Here is a 22,565-nt window from a genome sequence, read left to right as displayed (position 1 = left end):
AAATATTAAAAAGAAGTAGAGTTGAGAATCATATATTTTTTCACATAGAATCATACTGTACGTAATGTTAGGTAGGCTGATTTTTTTCCCCAAATGATGATTATCCTTCATCGTCAACAATCATTTTATTGAAAAAGTCGAGTATCATATTTTTTCTAAAACAGTTTTAAACTTTTTTTCCATTTAGGTTGCTTTTACATTACCTTGCCGATTAACTTCATTTTGAAGTAGCTCTTCCATTGCCTCCTCCTCAGCAATATCTAAAGGTGTGTCTCCTTCACTGTTGACAGCTCCTACATGTGCTCCCTGACCAATCAAAAACCTGTAAAATCAAAGGGAAGACAGTTAAGCAATGATGATATCATTGAGATGAGACTAAATGCATAGCCAATAAGGAAAGCTCATATGTTAAGAGCAGCAATAAAAACCAAGGATAGTATATGTATTATTTAAGCTTTAATAAACTACCAGAGAGCATGTTTTCTTTTCTTTTTTTAAATTCATATTTCTTAATTTTTCTATAATGTACACACATTGCTTTCTTAGTAAAAACATGCGCATTTTTAATAATAGTTAGACAGTCTTTCATAGGATCATTTCAGAGGTCCTCCTCTAAGATTTTTTATTATCTCCTTATTGACTAGTTTCCTCACTGGTCTCCATGCTCCCAGTCTCATGCCATAAATAATAGTTTTTAACCTGAGGTCCATGGATAGAATTCAGAAAACCATTCAACTGATGTAGATATCTTAAAATATTGTTTATGCTCATGTCTATTCTGAAATTAAAGTAATTATTAGACAAATCACTAGATCTTTTTATTTACTGTGTTACTAAAGAAGCACATATATTACACAATGTAAAACACAAATGTGTTTTTTCCTAATATTTTGATAACTGAAATCCAAAATAAGTGGGTTTTCATTGTACTTTGTATTTTATTTTATGCATTCAAAACACAATCCTGAGAAAGTATCCAGAGGCTTCATCAAACCTGCCAAAGGGATCTAGACACAAAAAGGTTATGAATCTCCTTCATTGTGTCAACTGCCCATCTCCCAGAATCATCTATTTAACATGACTGGAGTCAATTTCCATGGTTTGAATGGTTGTACCATGCTAGGAAAAAACATACATGGCCCTCAATGATATGGTTTTTGTCTTCTTTTCAGCCTCATTCCTCTTCCTTTCTGTATCACACTTTAGGCTCCAACAATATGGAACTGCTTGTAGTTCCAGATTAAACCATGTTCTTTTAGTATCCCTGATTTTAGTTTTTTATATGTAAAGAATGGGCCTTTTTTCTCTATATCCCTAATCAACTTAAGTCTTATTGATATTTTGTTTTTTATAGACTACATAAAAATATCCTTATTATAAAAATAAGAAAAAAAAGAAAAAAGTCCACAGTTTACAAAAAAAAAAAGGAAGAAAAAAGAAAGAATGCCTTTATACTCTCCTTCTACTATCATGTTCCCTCCCCAGAGATAAACACTATCAACAGTACAGCAAATATCTTTCCAGTACCTTTGCTATGAACTTATATGTATGTATATAAACATATATACACAGTCACTTTTGAGGTTCTTTCTGTAAAACAAAAATTAATGGGATTATTTTAAATGCACTGGAATGAAACACTTCCTTTTTAACAGCTGAAAAATATTCCACAGTATGGCTAGATCATACTTTAATACCATCCTCCTGATGAACATGTTCTTGAAGGGACACTTGATGCTATCAACCTTTAAAATTTTTCCCAACATGATGGGGATAAAACATCTTATTGTTTTAATTTATTTCCTGATTATACATGAGGTTGAAAACATATGGATATGTTTACTGGCATTTGTATTCTCTCCTTTTGTGAACTTCTTATTTACATCTTTTGCTTGTATTTCTAATGTGTTCATTAATTCAACAAACACTTATGGTGTGTTGTTATGGACTAATGTTTGTGTCTCCCCAAAATTCATGTTGAAACTCTAACTTCCAATGTTATGGTATTAGGAGGTGGGATTTGGGGAAGTAATTAGGGTTAGATGAGGTCATGAGGGTGGAGCACCATGATGGAATCAGTGTTCCTATAGAAGAGGGAGAGACTAGAGCTCACTGCCTCTCTGCCAGAGGACACAGCAAAATGGTAGCCTTCTGCAAGCCAGGAAAAGGGCATTCACCAGACACAAAATTGGCCAGCACCTTGATCTTGGACTCCCTAGTCTCCAGAAATGTGAGAAACAAATGCATGTTGTTTAAGCCACTCAGTCGATGGTATTTTGTTATAGCAGCCAAAGCTGACTAACCCAGGTGTCTAGTATGTATCTAGCACTGTTACATGCCAGGAATACAATGGTAAGCAAAAACAAACACGGACCTTCTCCTCAAAGAGCTTACAGTCTTACTACTAAGAGAGTTAGATTAACCATCCAAATAAATGTAATCATACGACAGAGAATTCTGTGGTGTCTAGGAGTGAATAATAAGATAACCTGATTTAGCTTTAGTAAGGTCAGGAAAAGAGTCTCTTTTTTTTCTGTGAGGAAGATCAGTCCTGAGCTAACATCTGATGCCAATCCTCCTCTTTTTTTGCTGAGGAAGACTGGCCGTGGGCTAACATCTGTGCCCACTGGGCTAACATCTGTGCCCACCTTCCTCTACTTTGTATGGGACGCCGCCACAGCATGGCCTGACAAGCGGTGTGTTGGTGCATGCCCGGGATCCGAACCTGGGAACCCTGGGCCGCGGAAGCAGAGCGCGCGCACTTAACTGCTTGCACCACCGGGTGGCCCCTAGGAAAGGGGTCTCTGAAGAACACGTAGGTACTAACAAAGATAATGAAAAGACACTATGTTCCAGGTAAGACAGAACAAAAGGTACCAAAACCCTGTGACAGAATGTATGTATGGGGCCTGGTTCATCACCTTCCTAAGAGTAACTGAAAAAATTGATCAATCTCTGTATATTTCTATCTCTCATGCACACACACACACACACACACACACACACACACCCTAAAGCTGGTAACAGCTTAATTTTGCAAGACATTTACATGATCAAGTATGTGTTTCAAAAAAGATCACTTTGTGTACTGTGGAAAATAAATTAGAATGGAAAAAGAATGAAAGTAGGCAGCCCAGTTAAAGAGCTACTGGAGTAGTATAGAAAAATTATGCTGTGGGCTGGCCCCACGGCCTAGTGGTTAAGATCAGCACTCCCTGCTTTGGCAGCCCAGGTTCGGTCCTATAACACTTGTTGGTGGCCATGCTGTGGAGGCAACCCACATACAAAATAGAGGAAGATGGGCACAGATGTTAGCTCAGGGTGAATCTTCCTCAGCAAAAAAAAAAAAAAAAAAATGTTGGAAGCCTGAATATGATGGAGGATAGGGATGAATTCCTAGGAGATACCTAGGAGATACTGGGAGATCAGTTCCATATGAAAAGTGAGGGCAAGGAAGGTGTCTAGGATAAACTGAATTCTTGACCTGTATGATTTGATAGATGGATGGTGGTACTAATAAATAATACACAGAAAACTAAGTTATTCCCCACACTTTGCTAATAGATGTGTTGCAAATATTTTTTCCATATTGTCACTGCATTAAAAAAAAAACTTTTCTTACAGTGTCATGTATTTTACCAAAGTTTAAAGGTTGTATGAAGTCAGGCTGGTCAATCTTTTGCTTTAAGAAAGACTTTACCACCTAGTTATATATATCTATGTGGAGATATAACTTTTACAGATACACACACACACAGAAAGAAAAAGAGAGAAGAATGAAAGAATATACACTATAAGGTTAACAGTGATTATCTATAAGAAATAGGAGTAGGAGGGATTTGTATTGACTTTTTTGGCGGCGGGGGGGCAGGGGAATTTTTTGCTATCCAAGTTTTCTGCAGTAAATTTATTTTGTATATGTGTATCAGACCACAAAAGTGGCTACCTTACCATTTTGTAGGCTGATGTTTTTACACTTAATAGTATGTTGTAAACATTTCTCCCTGTACAAAATAATGTTTCATTTTTATGATCTTCGGGGGACTTCTACAAAGAGAAGTCATACTTGCATTGAGGTAACTTTTTCTGTTTCATAGTTTTAAAAAATATAAAACTAAACAAGAACATTTATGTATTGCAAATAAATGAATCTGAAGCAAAAAAATATGATATAAGTAGAGTAAGAAACTGCTATGATTCAAGAGAATATGAAATTATTCTGCTAGGCAAAATCTCAAACAAAGAGGGATATTTATATATAACCACTTCTGTTTTGCTAACATGTTAGAAATCATTCACAGGATAAAGACTGAGAAACAAAGGGACACTTCAGTGTAGCTGCAGAGCTTGCAGCAGAGGGAGCTACATGGGAAGCAGAGTCTCAAGGAAATACCAGGTCAAAGCCAAATACAGACAATCCAAAATTTATATAAACAGGAAGGATGTTAAGAGAAACTAACAAGAGTAAAGTTCCAAAACTGCTGGCAGGAAGCAGGGCCTGGAGCAATCCCTGAGCCAAAAGTTTAGGTATATATATGCACGCATACAATTCACAAACCTTCTACACTCCAGAACTATCGTTTGCAAATGTAAATATTAAAAACAAAAATATATATATAACAAAACAAACAAAATCCCATGACATTAATTCTTATCTACCACAAATAATCTCAAAAAGCTGTTCAAAGGTTGATTGGGTGAAAAAAAGCATAAATGTTTAAGTTCTGCAGACTTTGGGTTCAGCTCCCACCTCTTCCTCTTGACAGCTGTGTGACATTTATTAACTTAAAACATATGAAGCCTAGTTTATAGATAACTTACAGGGATGTGTGAAATTTAAATGAGTTAATGTAAAAATAAAATTAAAATTCTATCTATTATCACATCACGCAAAATCATCACATTTAGAAAGCAATGTTTAAGATAATGTGAAACAAAATACATGCTTTCTGGAATACCAGAAATTCACTTTGAGGGACCCTGGAGACACTGAAAACAGATGGCTAGATTTTCTTCAGAACAAAAAAAGCTGGGGTATTATAAGCAGCTCATATGACTGCTAATTAGGAAAAATATACCATATTTATTTTAAGATTTCTTGAAAAAAACCAGAGACTTTACATAGGAGTCCTAAAATGAAAGTCAGAAGATTGGGCTGTTTCTCAGATGGGCAACTTTTTTGAATGCTTCAGGGTAAAAAAAAAAAAAAAAAAAAAAAGCAGGCTTTTTTTTCTTGACAATGGTTAATGATTTCCTCTAGTAGTACAAAAGAGGCCAAAACAGGAGATGCCACCTAGCGAATGATGAAATTCTTTATAAATTGTAGAAGTGAAAAACGGTAAAACGCCAGGTTGATTGCGATTTATAATAATCTGGTAGCTTTGAGCTGATAAACAATTTTGGATAAATAAATTAATAGACCTCAAAATCAAGAATCAAGACATGATCCAAAAGGATTTTTAAAAAATTATTTAAAAATCTAACAAAAGTCATCAAGTTGTTACCCAAGTTATTGGTTGTAACTTGGATATGGTATATTAGATAAGCAGGCATGATTCTACCTGTGTTAGAATTACCCAGTGTTAACTCAGTTTGCAAGACAAATTTTGACAGTCTTTATTAATTATCTCGGATTCCGAGTTTTGTCAAAAATCAAACCATAGAAGAGATTGCTTGAGAAAGGGAAATAGTTCATTTAAAATTTTTGATCTTTTAATTAAAATTTTGTCTTTAAATTAGAAGCTAATGAGAACATAGTGATCACAGAGGCAAGGAGAAAGTAACTTCACCAGTAAAATTTAACATATATTGATTTTCTTATTTACTGTAGGAAAACTAGTATCAAGAAGTCATTTTATATTGCATGCACAACTTTTTCTCGTTTTCTTTTTCTTTTTTCTCCCACCAGGTTTTGCAAAGTAACTTCAAAACCAACTTCTGCAGTGAAGTGAATCTGCCCAAGAGATATTTTTTACCCTGAATAACCATAACTCTCCATAGAATCGAACAGTTCCTTTTTGTAGAGCTTTATTATTGTTATTTGGGACTGATGGACTGTCAGTCTTTTCTTCCAGAAGCAGAAATGCTAATGAGGCCTTCAGCGTGATGGGACTGGGGACTCACACTTCTATGCTCTGCTTAAGCCCACGTGGACAAAGGTTTTGCTGAATCTTGTTTGTGTATGTCCTTCTGGAGATGCGGCCTAAAGGAAACTCTGGCAATTGAGAGAATGTTGTTTAACAGAGCCCCTTGTACTACATTGTTCACCAAATGACATTAGCATATAAAACTTGGATTATTGACTTCTTCTTTACTTGTTGCAGTTTCTGGGCAAAAGCCCAGTTTATGGAGGCAAAGAGAACATACATACACTTGAGCTGGGAAAAACAAGTCATTTTAACCAGTATATGAATTTTTCATGTATTCAACACATGAATTTTTAAAAATCAGAAAGTCAGTGAGTGCAGCCTTAAAAAAGAAGGAAATTCTATCACATAGATGATCCTCAAGGCCATTATACTACGCAAAATAAGCAATCACAAAAGGACAAATACTGTATGATTCTACTCATGTGAAGTACCTAAAGTTGTCAAAATCACAGAAACAGAAAATAGGAAGGTAGTTACCAAGGGCTGGGCGGAAAGGGGAGGGGAAATTAGTATTTACTGGGTGGAGTTTCAGTATTGCAAGATGAAAAATTCTAGGGATTTGTCCACAACAATGTGAATATACTTAACACTACTGAACTTACACGTAAAAATGGTTAAGATGGTAAATTTAATGTTATACATTTTTACCACAAAAAAAATTTTTTTAAAAATCAGAAAGTCAGCAGAATACCACTAAAATTGTTTCTTGAAAATCCAAATAAATTACTCAAAGCCATTCAATGAGACAGAATTATGAAAACGAAGCTACCTGAACTTTTCAAAGGTGGGTAAGTAGAACATTACACTATTAACTTCATAAATAAAAGCTATTTCCTTCCAGATGTCTCGGAGCAACAAAAATTATAAAATAAGTGTAAATAATCCTATGTGTCTTCAGTAGGAATGCACTTTGCTATTTCATTTTTGAAGTTCTATACCACAACGAAAAATAGGTGAAAATAGTCGTAACAGTAAGAATCCAAACAAAAGTTCTGACCTGGTACCTTTGAAAGTTTTCTTAAAAATAATAGTTCTTGGGGCTGGCCCGGTGGTGCAAGCGGTTAAGTGCGCGCGCTCCGCTGCGGCGGCCCGGGGTTCGCCGGTTCGGATCCCAGGCGCGCACCGACGAACCGCTTGGCAAGCCATGCTGTGGCAGCATCCCATATAAAGTGGAGGAAGATGGGCATGGATGTTAGCTCAGGGCCAGTCTTCCTCCGCAAAAAGAGGAGGATTGGCAGATGTTAGCTCAGGGCCAATCTTCCTCACACACACACAAAAATAATAATAATAGTTCTTTTCTTTCAGCACTTGACAAATATTGTGCCACTTCCTTCTGGCCTCCATGATTTCTGATGAGAAATCTGTCATTCAATTTTTCCCCCCTATGGTGTAGTTTCATTCTCACTGCTTTCAAGATTTTTAATAGTTTTCAGAGGTTTGCATATGGCATGTCTTGGTGTGGACTGCATTGATTTATCTTGCTTGGAATTTGCTAACCTTCTTGATTCTGTAGGTTTGTATCTTTTGCCAAGTTTGGGTAAGTTTTTAGCCATCATTTGTCATTTCTTTAAATACTTTTCCACCTATGTTCTCTTTTTCCTCTTTTCTGTGACTCCAATAGCACAAGTGTTAGCTCTTTGTTACAGTCTCACAGGCCCTTGACACTATGTTCATTTTACTTTAATCTGTTGCTCAGATTTGGTAATTTGTATTGTACTATTTTTCAGTTCACTAACTCTTTCTTCTATCCCCTCCATTCTGCTGTTGCCTGTTTAACTTTTATTTATTTGGTTATTGAACTTTTCAGTTCTAAAATTTCCATTTGGTTCTTCTTCATATCTTCTATTTCTTTACAGACTTTTTTTGGCTGAGATTTTTTATTTTTTCATGTTTCAAGCATGCTTGTAATTGCTTGTTGAAGCATTTTTATGATAGCTGCTCTATAATCTTTGTCAGACAATTTTAAGATTAATATCTCTGTCATCTCAATGTTGGTCTCTATTGACTGTCTTTTTTTAATTCAATTTGAGATTTTCCTTAGTATGACAATTGATTTTCAGTTGAAATCTGGATACTTTGGGTATTATCTTATGAGACCCTAGATCTTGCTTAAATCTTTTATGTTAGCTGGCTTTGTTTGGCCCTGCTCTAACAGAGGAAGGTAGGGAGGTGCCATCTCATTACTCCAAGGTAGGGGTATAAGTCCAGGTTCCCCACTCGTCTCTACTGACAGCAGAGATGGGGCAGCTCCTTATTGCTTCCGGCTGTCCACCAAGCCTTCACTGATACCTCCCTGGCTGAGAAGGGAGTAGTGCCTGACTACTACTCTCCATGTGGCCTCCACTGACACCATGAGGGGAGGGAGGCAGGCCTCTTCACTGCTTGGTGGTGGTGAAAAGCATTCACTCTCCACTAGGCCTCTTCTGACACCACTCTAGCAGGGAGAAGTAAGAGTTCCTCCTTACTGCCAGGTCGGGGATGGAAGTCCAGGCTTCCTACATGGTCTCCACCGTAAGTGGTGGGAGGGCTAGTTAACCCTCTGATGAGGATGAAAGTCTTGGCTGGCTCTCTATCTGGCCTATTCTGACATCACTACAGTGGGCGTGCTGGGGTGCCTCACTACAGCCTGGTAAGTGTGGAAATCTATGTTCCCTAAGTGGCGTTTGCTGGTGGGGCTGTGGATAGGACCAAGGTTTTTTCTCCCTGGTGTTTGGCTGGAATATAGTGGTTATTTTTTTTCATAGTTTTCCGTCTTGCTAGGGTGCCCCTCTCGTATTATTTGGCTAAAGAGATCAGGCTTTTGTTGCGGCTTTTTTTTTCGCCTGTGCCCACTGGTGCTGGGTTATCAGCTTCTTCAGCTCCAAGTGTGGGATATATGCAGCAAAAAGAAAAGCCAGGAAACTCACCCTCAGGTCATTCTCCGGGTCCTGAGATCCCTAGCTGCTCTGCTGCCTTCTTTCCACCTTTTAGAATCTTCTTATGTTTTATATGTAGTGTTCAGGGTTTTTAGTTATACTTAGCAGGAAGAATAAGGAAAAGCATACCTATTCTATCTGCCCAGAAGCAGAAATTCTCTCTCTCTCCCATTTTTAATTGTAAGAAATTGCAAAGTTGATAACATTACCAATTTTAACTTTTTAAAAAAATTTCAATTTGTCAAAACCCCATGGGGAGAAGTATTATTTTTGTATATAAATCATGTTATTAGTCCAATTGTTAGTAGTCCTGCCACCCTGCCAAATACTTTGCTTAACTTCTGACATCATGGTTCCACAATTATGCTATAGATATGTATGCCAATAGAAAAGACCAAGCTAATACTTGCGAGAGAAATCCAGTATATGCATTATAAACATACCCAAAATATTCCTGGCTTCCTATTGCACCTTTTCCATTGGCATCTCAAATTAGGCCTATCTAAATCCACATTCCACTACACTCTCTCCTCTGCTTCCCCCAGTCTTGCTCTTTAGATCCTTCAATAAGTTAAATGGCATCATTTTCCCAATTATAAAGGCTAGAAAGAGAGGCAGAATAGTGTAATGCCTCAAAGTGCGGACATGAAAAGTTAGACTGTCTAAGTTCAAATCATAGGTTCTGAGAGCAATTTGTGATTTTTCTCTTTGATTCAGTCTCATTTATAAAATAAGAATTATAATACAGGTTTACCCTCACTCATCCAAACCCAAATTTCAAAATTTTTCATATTTTAGAAAGATAATTTTGTAGATTATGTAATAATCCCACTGAGTCTAAGACAACACTCAATAACCAAACACATTAACTTTTTTTGCAAAAAATAAATTTATAGTAAGTGATAATAAAAAAAAACTATAAATAGCCTCACATCAGTTCAGGTCATGGTTTGTTACCAAATGAGGCTACACCAAACTTACAATTTATTTTGTCATTTTTCAGAGTTTTGGGGGTTTAGAATTGTGCCTATTGGCCAGTGGGGTGGTAGTAAGCAGTATACTTTCATTTGATTGTTTGGATGACTGAAATTATGTATCGTTAAAGGACTTAAAGCAGTGACTATCACATAGTAAGGACTCAATAAATGTCAGCCATTATCAGCATTATCACCACCTTTGATTTTCCCTCCTATCTTACTACCTAGATCCAGTGAAGCACACCAAACCTTATCAATTCTATTTTCCAATTTTCTTTCAGATCTGCCCCACTTACAATCTCACTGCCACTGCCCCAGCTCTCTTGTCCAAGCTCCCTAATTTGTCAAGAATAGTCTTCCTGAGCCAGCCCTAATGGCCTAGTGGCTAAAGTTCGGTGCACTCTGCTTCGGTGGCCCGGGTTCAGTGCCCGGGTGCAGAACTACACCACTCGTCTGTCAGTAGCCATGCTGTGGCGGCAGCTCATACAGAAGAACTAGAAGGACTTACAACTAGAAGATACAACTATGTACTGGGGCTTTGGGCAGGAAAAAAATAAAAAGAATAGTCTTCCTAAAATAGAGAGTGAGGAAGAGCATCACATCCCTAAAAATGCATCACCACTATCGGTCAAACTTAGCAAAGCATACAAATTCCTCTATGCTGTAGCCCCAGTTCACTTTCCCAGTCTTACTGCTATTCTCTCCATATTCCTCTAATGGTTCTCTCTCAAAAAAACTATGGCTCCAAACAAACTGTTTTATCCAATGCAATGAGGACCAGTATGTGCTTGGTTAACCAGTAAAATAGAGAATTGCAAAACATAATACATACATGAAAATAAATAAATGTAAGTAAGGCATTTATTTCAACAGAAAATATATTGGAGAATGTCTCCAATGACTTAAATCCATGCTGCCTTTCTTGCATAAACCATACCCATAACTCACTGTCTAAGGCTTCAAAGAGTCTTTATTTATTTATTTATTTTATTTATTTATTTTTCCCCCAAAGCCCCAGTGGATAGCTGTATGTCATAGCTGCACATCCTTCTAGTTGCTGTATGTGGGACGCGGCCCCAGCATGGCCGGAGAAGCGGTGCGTCGGTGCGCGCCCGGGATCTGAACCCGGGCCGCCAGCAGCGGAGCGCGCACACTTAACCGCTAAGCCACGGGGCCCGCCCTCAAAGAGTCTTTAAATTGAAGCAAAAACTTGAAGTCAACAGAAAAGCAATCTGAGTAACACAATCCTTCTAGATGTTTTTTCTTTCAGTCTTTCAGTTGCTGCACCCATATCTAATGAAATAGCAATTATATATTTAGACGCTTGCCTTTATTGAGTCTTTCCAAAGTATTTAACTTAGCTATAGCAACAATTTTCTTTTTTGTACACTTTTCACCAGTTTGGGGCTATCTAACTAAATTATACAATCACTAACAAGTTCAGCAGGCATTAACAGGCTAGAACACACAACTAACTTTTGACAGGCTTGCAATTCAATTGGGAAACAGAAGTGAGTGAGCTTAGTACATGCAGCCTACTAGCTGCCATGTTCAGTTTTAACAACATTATGGGAAACAGTCAATATGTTTTAACAAAGAAATGGCAAATGTTAGTTAATACAGTGGAAGCTGGTTAAAAAAGCTTTACTATATATTATTTCTCACTCACAAATAACATAACTTTTCTCAGGCAGCTCCCAACTCCCAAATGCAAAAACCCTGCTCATTGTTTAATATAATAGTTAATGTAACCTCCTCTAGAATCTTTCTCTGATTTGCGTAAACAGAGTTAATTACTTGTTCCTCAGTGCTCCTTGTACATCCCCTGTTCCATTTATTCTATCTAGTATTAGTTAATTAACTTCACATATATCTGTAAGCCTGAAGACTAGGGACTGTGTTGCAGTCATTTTTATGTCTCATAATGCCTACCACTAGTATAGGAGACGGTTGGAATATAATGGAAGGAACATCAGAATTTGAGTGTTGAGAATGAGGATCCAGTTCTGACTGTGAAATGGAAATAACAGTGACTATTCCCATAAAGTTGTTTAAAAAAACTGAATGAGAACGTGTATGATAACATTATCTTTATAGTTTTAGGCAAATATACCTCATTATTTAATTTAATGATTAATTAAATTTAATTAAATGATTATTTAATATAATTTATTTAATTTAATCGTAAGCAAGATTTAAGTAAGTAGCTCTCAAATAAAATTTTACTATTTTCATAGGATCCTAGATTTAGTTTCCCCTTCTGAGACTTCTAATCAAAATATATGGTATGCTTTACACTAACAAAGTATCACTTATGAAAAGAAATATGTAAATAAAACCAAAATTCATGGATCTGCCAACTAACTCTTCTTGGGGCTCAAATACCCACATATCAAAGTAAACATGACAAATGATTACCTCACTCTCCTCTGCTCACTAGTTAGGGTTGTCCCAAGACCAAATGACAATAATCCAGGAGAACCAAGAGCCTCTCTTTTTTCCACTAACAGGAGTAACCAAAAATTGTATTACGAATAATAACAATTAATGTAGCTAACGTTGACAGAATACTAAATATGTGCCACATATTGTGTCAAGTGTCTTATACACATTATCTCATTTAATCTTCAAAATAATCTTTTAAAATTTCCATTTTATAGATGAGGAAGCAGAGGCTCAGAGAAGTTGGTAATGTGTCCAAAGTTAACAGCAATTATTTGACAGAACTAAGATTTAAACAGATTCATCTCTCATAGACGTTTCTCTTAGGTGTGGTGGTAAAGTTTACATATTTCTTAAATTGGTAAGAATTTCTGATTCTTTTACCAAAAATAACAACACTACTGAATTCCACACAGAGGAATCAGCAGGTGTAGACTATGAAGCAAGATGCCTAGTTTGTTTAAAGGCTAAGCAAGGGGAACAGTGTGACTAAAAGAGAGAGCCCAGAGAAGAGCGGAGGAAATGAAGTCAGAGAGGTGACAGGGGGCCAAACCATAGCCCTGTAGGTCACCAGAACTCTGGCTTCCACCTTGAATGCATTATGAAGCCACTGGAAGGCTCTGAATAAAAATGTGGTGTTATCTCACTTGCAATATTTTAAAAGGATCATTCTGGCTGCTGCACCGAAACTAGATGGGGGTAAGCTGATGGTTATGGTTAGGATTATTGCAACTGCAATCATTCTAGCAAAAAACAACAGTATCCAGGATCAGGGAGAAATGAAAGAGGTGATGAAAAAATTAGATACTGGAAATATTTTGAAGGATAAGCCAAAAGAAATCTTGAGGATTCTGTTGGATGTTTATAGAATAAAGGTTATAAAGAAGAAAAGCCAAGCTATAAATAAGCCACGACAAGTATTTTAATGTTTCCATATCCTTAAACAGCTGATTCTTTAATAATCAAGTAACAAAGCTAATGAAACTTTTTCTATGCTGTAAATGAAACCATGAAAAAGTCAATGAATTTACATAATTGTGCCAGTATTTTATAGTGATACGAAATCCTCAACAGTAGTATCTTTAAAACTACTACAAACAAAAAGAAAAATATATTAAATATACTAATTAATCAATATTCCGTTCTACGTACTATGAAACTACATAATGCTAGCCTAATACAGGGCTAATTTTCTCTACTATTGGAAAATTTTATGGCAAACACTAAAGCTACTCAAGATTAAAGCATTCCTTAAACATCTGTAGTGGAAGCCTAAAGACAGTGCAGAAAGGCAGTGATAAAATTAAAATACAAAAAAGATTATATTAGAATAATAATTACATCAATAACTAAAATGTTAATAAAACAAATCATTAAGTTTTACTATTCAAATACAAAATATTTTTAACATAAACATAAAAATTCCTATGATTTGCAAGAATATAAAAGAAAAAAAAAGAATTCCAAGGCTAAAACTGAGGTCATTCAAATAAATAACATTCACTGGTAATCAAGAAAGAGAGGCTAAATAAGCTACAATGACATACTACACAATGGAGTACTAAACCTACAAAGAACGAGAAATTATCTCTCTGCTCCACTATATAGTGATCTCCAGAACAGACTGTTAAGTGAAAAAAGCAAAGTAGAGAAATACATGTATGATATTCTACCATTTATCAACAAAAGGGAAATAATAGTTATTTTAAATAATATTTATATTACAAAACAAACTGGGATAGAATATAAAATTAAAAAATGGTTATCTATAGGGTGTGGGAGGAAACAGGGTGGTAGACAGGGATGCTATTAGAACCTGGTATTTTATGTAAATTATAAAACAAAATTAAAAAAAAGCAAACTCTAAAAAATAAATAAAATTAAACAATGAACCCAATGGTATACCTAGTTGGGAGCACAACCACACAGAAAAGAACTATTTCAAGTGACATCAACACACAGTAATTTGACGGCATATTCCAAGTGGGATACCTTAAGGACAAAAAGAAATGTTCTCTTTCACTCCCACCAAAAAAAACAAAACAAAAAACAAACTTCAAACTGCTTTCAGTAATGGTATGGTTGTTGTTGGTGGTGGTATTGTTGTTCTAAGCAGTCTAATGTATGTGTAATATATGATGAAGTAAATTAGTAATTACTTGTTATTTTAATCCTATCGTTCCTGGCATGAAGTGAGAGAGAAAGGAAATACCACTGATACAAGATAGAAGAGGTTAAAGAAAAACACCTTGGTGCTGAATCTGAATTGGAAACAATGCCCAATTTGGCAGCAATGAGCACTTCCAGCATCCATTACAAGGAAGAGAGCTCCTTGGAGAAATGGCAATTCTAAACCCAGGGCAGGAAATGTAAAAGATGAGTCTGGAACATCTGGTAATACTAGAGAGCAAGGAAGATTTTAAAGATCACTTTATTCAGTCATGTCCTAAGGACTTAGAACACAACATGAAACGATCCTTGATGACCAAAGATGGTACAATTTGCTAATTAATAAGATTGTAACTGTAATGGACTGAAACAGTCATGAGCTCCTAAAGCTACTTAGATCTCAAAACACCAATTAGTCCTTTTTGAAGGTAACTAGTGAATCAACTCATTTTAAAAATTAGTATACAGGGGGAAAGAGCAAAGAATAAACCCTGTCTTTCCTATAAAACTTGTTCTAGGGGTAACCAAATAGTAGATATATGGAAGTTTCTTTTACAAAAATATTTCAGGTAATAGATGAAAAAGAATGACAAAATTAAAATGCTGCCATTGTATAGCTCCTATGTTTTCATCTAATTATTTCTCTAGTCAGAGGAGTTGGTCTTCAGTGCTTTGTACATAATAATTTAAATAAATAATTTAGTTATAGTTTATGGTTAGAGAGCTATAACTAATCATTATAGATTGGAACAACAAATTAAATACATAGTTTCTTGGGGTCCATAATCATTTGCCTTTTCTAGTATGACCAAAAGTCATACTATTCAATTTTACTTCTAATCCATAGCCCAATAGCATCAACACTATAATTTCAGGGAAGAATACTTTGATGTGACAATGAGAATTTTTACCATAACAAAATACCACAGACTAAGTGGCTTAAACAATAAAAATTTGTTTTCACATAGTTCTAGTGGTTAGAAGACCAAGATCAAGGTGTTGGCAGGTTTAGTTTCTTCTGAAGCTTCTCTCCTTGGCTTGCAGATGGCTGCCTTCTCACAGTCCTCACATGGTCTTTTCTCTCTGTGCGCACACCCCTGGCGTCTCCCTCTCTCTTTTTTTTTTTTTTGGTGAAGAAGATTGTCCCTGAGCTAACAACTGTGCCACTCTTGCTCTATTTTGTAGTGGGACGCCGCTACAGCACAGCCTGATGAGCAGTGTGTAGGTCCATGCCCGAGACCCGAACCTGTGAACCCTGGGCCGCTGAAGTGGAGCACGCAAACTTAACCACTACGCCACCAGGCTGGGCCCCCTTGGTGTCTCTTTTTATGTCAAAATTTCCTCTTCTTAAAAGGATACCAGTAAGACCGGATTAGGGCCACCCTAAGGGCCTCATTTTAACTTAATCATCTCTTTAAAGGCTCCATCTCTACAGTCACATTCCAAGGTTCTAGCGGTTAGGGCTTCAACACACGAACTTTGTGGGCCCACAATTCAACACACACACTACCAATTCAGCATACCAAAGGAAGAGAATGATGTTAATGCATACATTTCAATACCTGATCCTAAGTTTTCCCTAAGACTTCTACCTTATTAAAAGCAGGGCGAGGGCCGGCCCCATGGCTTAGCGGTTAAGTGCGCGTGCTCTGCTGCTGGCGGCCTGGGTTGGGATCCCGGGCGCAAACCGACACACTGCTTCTCCAGCCATGCTGAGGCCACGTCCCACATACAGCAACTAGAAGGATGTGCAGCTATGACATACAACTATCTACTGGGGCTTTGGGGGGAAAATAAATAAATAAAATCTTTAAAAAAAAATAATAAAAGCAGGGCGAGGTTGAGGGTAATTACTTTGGTGAAATAATTGAGCCAGAATATGAAGAGCTATCATCCATCTATTCACTTGGCTTCTGCTAGGCTAGAGACCAGATATGAATTTGTTAAATGTCTAGAAACTAAGCTGTAACCTCACATTCTTTGTCCTACTATCTCCGATTGAGGTCAAAAATTTAGAACTCACTCTATACTAATCATCCCCAAATCCTCAGAGTAAACTGTGTTTCACTGTTTCACCTCTCATTTCAACAGGGATGAATTAGTACTGTTCTGTGCATAATGCAGTTGGTAAAGAAGCATGTAAACAACTGATGTGTTATAGATGATGATGATCAGCCAGGAACATCAGAAAGGTTTCTGGAAGAAGTGACCCTTATACAAACCGCATCTTGAGAGTTTGTTAGGAGCTGGTCAAGTAAAGAAATGAGGCAAATGAACCACTATGAGCAAAGACACATTGATATGAACCAGAGGGAATGCAGGGGAGTTAAAAGTAGCCCAGTATTGACATAGTGAAAAATGTGGAAAGCAGTATGAGAAATAAGGGCTAGGAAGAAACCATATCATTCGCATTTTATAAATAATATTAATCGTAGAGGCTAAGGAGGCTTGACCAAGGGCACAAAGCTAGTGATTCACAACAAATTTAACTCCGAATACTTCATTTAGCAGAGTAACCCAATTTTCCTAGGTCATTCCTGGTTTATAACTGTTGTCTCTATATCACTATTAATAGGGCCTTCTTTTACCCTATAAATGCTCTCATTTGGGGGGATATCTTCACCCTATCTCTTAAGCCACCATGCTCTATTTTTCTAGACCCAAGAAAACTAGGGTTTCATTAACTTCTCTTACTCATTAGTGAAATTAATTGCAGACAGAGATAATGCTGATAAAAATAATCATGCACTTGAAAGGGTTTTGGGTTATCGTCAGCTTAACACATAACCAAGTATATACTAAAGTGTCTTTTATAAAACATTGTCATTACAAGCCAATATGACCTCAATAAAACAATATTAAAAAAATACTGTCATTATTTAAAAAAAGAATCTCAAATGGCAGAAAGAGCAAAAAAGGAAAAGTCATCATTCTTTTAATTTTAATTTGGTTCAAAGAAACTACGGATTTAAATAATGCAGTTATACCACAGCCATAAATTCAAACTGTCTATAGAAAGGTAGTTAGATCAGCAAAATTCTAGTCAACCTTGGCCAAAACAGGTCACTTTTGTTTGCACAAGTCTTATGAAGCACATATTCCACATCCTACCTTCCAAAAAAATAAAAAGTTGTAGTTACTCTATTGAAAATATTAACACCTGCAGCAGATTGCTTGTTACCACTCCTCATACTTACTGGCACGTAAAAAACTGAATATGCCAGATACTTGCTTTTCCCAGCATAGACATGGGCAAATAACCAAGCCCAGGCCAACAGAAGTCCCTCAAGGAGAAATCTGCTGCAGTTAGAGGGTTCTCTGTGAAGGCTCCCCTCCTTGACATACACATAATCTGAAGGAGATACTTTCCACTCCCTACCCACTTCTTATTTTGTTCTTGGATGTGTATTTGTAAAAACAAAATTCAGGAGTTGTGGCAATCATCTTGTGACCAGGAGGGGACAAGGCTAAGAATAAAGTCCATATTTGGGAAAGGCAGAAAAAGAAAAAGTCTAAAAGACCCAGGCCCTTAATGACATCACTGAGTAGCTAGTAAATCTGAATACCCTTCCTCTAAACTATGTATTATCTTGTATAAAACAGTGCCCTTACTCTTTAGGTCTTTTTAAATTTGATACTATTACTTGCATATAAAATCATCCCAATTGACACAATGGGTTATCAATCAAGTCTATGTGAGGAAACTATTCACGACAATTATTATCATCTTTTCAAACTCAGAAGCATAACAAAAAAAGGAAACACAAGAATTAAACATCTGAAGAAAGAAGTTGGGTTTTCATTTTCCCAGAGGAGATAAATGAGGTAATGGTCAAAAGTTAACACATACTGAGTATTTCCTATGTGCCAGGTACTGTGCCTGATGGGTTACTTCAATTAACCTTCACGACAAACCTAGGAAATATTATGCCCATTCTATAGAGGAGAAAACTGAAGCTTACAAAAGTTAAGCAACTTGCCCAAGGTCATAGGCCTGGACAGTGGTTGAGGAAGCCTTCGTAATCCACATCAGATGACTCTAGAGCCTAAGGACCAAATATTTAAAAACAGCTGAAGATAACTGCACATTAGCTATTTTTTTCTACGAAGAAGAGATCCAAGTTCTCTGTTGAGCATGGAAACAACAGAAAGGAGCAAGAAACTTGACAACCATGATTATAATTATGAACAACCACTGTTGTTCTGCAATGGCAAAAAGACATCCTCATTTTACACATAAAGAAATCAAGGACCAGAAAGAGAAAACAAATTACCAAAAGCTATAGTGCAGTTAGTGTTAGAGTTAGTAATAAAACTCAAGTAACCCAGCTCTTCTGATTCCCAAGCCAGAGTACTTTTCATTTCACCACACTGCCTCTCTTTTAAATTGATCTATCATATCTCCAATACACACACGGGGAAAAAGAAGTGAAATGTACAAAGAAATAAAACTATGAAGGCTTACTAAGAGAGATTCACAGAGTAGAACTCCCACATTTAATATTTATTCGTTGGTAAGTTTTGATGTGAGCAGAAACTGTTTATGGTGTTGGATACATAGTGTTAAGAAAAAATAAAATAATTTACTGAAATATTATTTTGTCAGGATATCTATACTTCCATGTTAAATGCTTAAAGAATCAGATTTTATTGGAAAGTACTCACCCGTTAAGGGAGTTAAGAATACAATGACTATTTCTCACTAAATTTTCTAAAAACATTTTTATAAAACAGTCTTAATAAAAACTAAGCAAGCATAAATATATTGACTAATTGGAGAACTATGTATCATATTGTCCCTATAGCAAAGTAACCTAATGGAGATTTATTGTTAATTTCCCGTAACAATTCACGATTACATAGGAATAGACTAGATCGCTAAATATTAACCTTAAATCATTTGACAATGCTTCACATGGACTCAAAAGAAAGGAGGTGGGGATGGAGAATGTGTACAATTACTCATATCAATACAAACTATCAAAAGCCAAAGAAGGGTGAGGAGATAGGAAGAGGATCTCACACAGAGAAATTCAATATTTGGATTGCCAAGAACCACTATTCTCTTTCCTGGGAAGAATAATTTCCGTGAATTAAGGTAATATAAGAGTTCACTCATTTATCTTTAACAGCAGTTTCTATAAAATCTCAGGTATGTAAAATAGTATTTGGATAAAAGTAAACACAGAACTGGCTTACTCTGCAATATCGAGATATCCACAGGAAGCAGCTGCATGTAGTGGTATCCAGCCTTCATTATCAGGTTGATTAATATTTGCTCCATTTTCTACCAGAAACTTCACCATATCTACATTGTCATCAATGCAAGCCTAAAAACAAAATAGAAAGCATGATTAGAAAAACTTTGAATCAACACTCCCAATAATACATCAATAGAATTAAATTCCTACTTTGCAGCTTTTATAACATAAATATCCTCTGTAAATCAGTCTGCTGGTATCTTGGTTGTACTGCCATAAAACAGGCCAATGGTACTAAGATGTAAGAGTGCTTGCTTACATATACATACAACAGTACTGTATGTGACTAGACTCTTTACGCCAACTCCATGAGGAAAACAAGTACATATTAAAATGCAAACAATCAAATCATTATAATTAAGTACCAATAATATCCTCTATAGCAGTAGTTCCCAAAATGTGGTCTGTTGAGGGAAGTGGGATCCTTTCACGGAGTTGACAAGGTCAAAACTATTTTCAAAATAATACTAAGATGGTATTTCCCCTCTTCACTGTGTTGACACGTGCACTTGAGGGTGTAAAAGCACTCGTGGTAAAGCTGCTTGTGCCTTAGTACAAATCACGGCAGTGACAAAAAAAACTCCCCTGACAGTCATTGTATTCACCGCTATGCACTTATAGTTTAAAAAAAAAAAAGCTATCTTTACTTATGAATGTCCTTGACAAAGCAGTAAAAACTATAAATTTTATTAAATTTTGACCCCTGAATACAATCTTTTTCATATTCTGTGGAACAAGATAAGAAGTATGCATAAAGCACTTCTTCCGAGCACAATGACTGCCCTGAGGAAAAGCCCCTGTGCAACTGAGTTGCAAGCTGAACTAGCCACTTTTTCATGGAATATCATTTTTACTTCAACGACAAACTATAGTTGGTCTAACTTGGATTTCTGGTAGAAATTTTCTTGAAAATGAACAAAGTAAGTCTGTCATTTCAAGAAAAACAACTAACAGTATTTGTTGCCAATTATAAACTCAAGCTTTCAAGAGCAAATGAATGTTATTTTAATTAAAAAATGTTATTTATGTAGGGGCTGGCCCCGTGGCATAGCAGTTAAGTGTGCGCGCTCCACTGCTGGCGGCCTGGGTTCAGATCCTGGGCGCGCACCGATGCACTGCTTGTCAGGCCATGCTGTGGTGGCATCCCATATAAAGTGGGGGAAGATGGGCACAGATGTTAGCCCAGGGCCAGTTTTCCTCAGCAAAAAAATAGGAGGATTGGCATGGATGTTAGCTCAGGGCTGATCTTCCTCACACACACACAAAAAAGTTATTCATGTAACATGAGTAAAGTATTGTTATTTTAAAATGAATGAATACTTAAAATTCTCAGTTTTAACCTCTAGTATTGTAAATATTAATACACACAACCTACAGTAACAAAAGCTCTTGTGGGGTCCTTCCATAATTTTTAAGAGTATAAAGGGATCCTGAGATGAAAAAGTTTGAGAACCAGAGCCGATAGTAAATAAGAAGGGAACATTTATAAATGCTTTCTTAGTGCCAGGTAGTCTAATTGGTGCTTTATCTGTTTTACTGATTTATATACATTATCCTCACAAAAACTCTCACGAGAGCAGGAATTTTGCTGTATCCCCAGGACATTATACAGTTCTTGGCATGTAGTAGGTGCTCAATAAATGAATGAATTAAATGAGAAAGCTAAGATTCAAAGAGATTAAGTAGCTTGAATAAGCCACATAGGCAGGAAATGATAGAGCTGAGATTCTAACAGATGTTCAGATTCCAAAAAATAAGCTCTTTCCACACTTAACACTGCTTTCCACAGATGTTCCTATTTCATCGACATATTTCTCACCTATTTGCAGTCTCCGTGACAGGGTTATCATACATTTTAGGCACTTAATAAATGAAACCAATTTTCCTTTACCTATCACAAAAGCAAAAGAAAATGCTTTTAGTAGCATTTTCTTAGAGAAAAAATGACAAAGTTGGCGGCAAGAAAAGCACTATAGACAAAGTACTTTACATCTAAAGTGGAAAAGCACCGATGGGGAATCATAGCTTTTGGCTCTAGGCTTTAGTTCTGGCTCTGCCACAAATTTTGCGCCTGTGGACAAGTAATGTAATCTTTTGGACTTTGGGATCTTTATCTTTCAAGTGAAAGGAAGAAGCTGGTGGGTTACATATCTCTAAAAATCCCTAACACGTTTAACATTGTTACGTGTTCATGATTCTTGGAACAAGTTATAAGCCACCTGATGGCAAGGTCCCAAATTTCCCAAAAAAATACCTTACACACAGCAGATGGTAAATGAATATATAAGTACCATTCACATGGACTTTAAGTATACACTGCTTGGGAAAAGAACTGTGCTTTACAAGCAGTGGTGGTTAAAGTAAGGGTAGGGAAGATTTGAAAACCATAGCTACCTAATAATGAAAGAAGAAACATCAAAATTCTATTATATTAGACAGTAGTTTATAAAATGTTATTTGAAACAGCTTAAGAGTTACAGTGGCTTAAATAATATTACACCTATTTATAAGCTTAATCATTAATTTTCCTTGAGAAAAGATATTGATTAAATTCTTTTCTCCTTTTCTCTCTACCTCTTTTAATTCCTATAGGCTCCAAAACAGTATTCTGATTTTTTATCTTCAATATAAAAATATAAAACTCAATAAATG

General features: G+C 36.3%; 1 protein-coding gene across 5 annotated transcripts in view; it reads right to left on the bottom strand.

Moving 5' to 3' along the window:
* Positions 1–22,565, bottom strand: part of PPP1R12A (protein phosphatase 1 regulatory subunit 12A) — a 144,023-nt gene that overhangs the window by 73,432 nt on the left and 48,026 nt on the right. For all 5 annotated transcript variants that reach the window (XM_004417898.3, XM_087449142.1, XM_004417901.3 and 2 more), the window contains exons 2-3: positions 19,852–19,982; positions 204–322 (exon numbers count right to left, since the gene is read on the bottom strand). In XM_004417898.3, coding sequence (XP_004417955.1) covers positions 204–322; positions 19,852–19,982 — 250 coding nt within the window. The remainder of the gene's footprint in view (positions 1–203; positions 323–19,851; positions 19,983–22,565) is intronic.

Source organism: Ceratotherium simum, chromosome 25 (assembly GCF_057802395.1).
Source record: "Ceratotherium simum simum isolate JZ-2026a chromosome 25, ASM5780239v1, whole genome shotgun sequence".
Lineage (NCBI taxonomy): Eukaryota > Metazoa > Chordata > Mammalia > Perissodactyla > Rhinocerotidae > Ceratotherium > Ceratotherium simum.
Note: the sequence above shows the minus strand (reverse complement) of the source record. Positions and strands in the feature narration are given on the sequence as shown.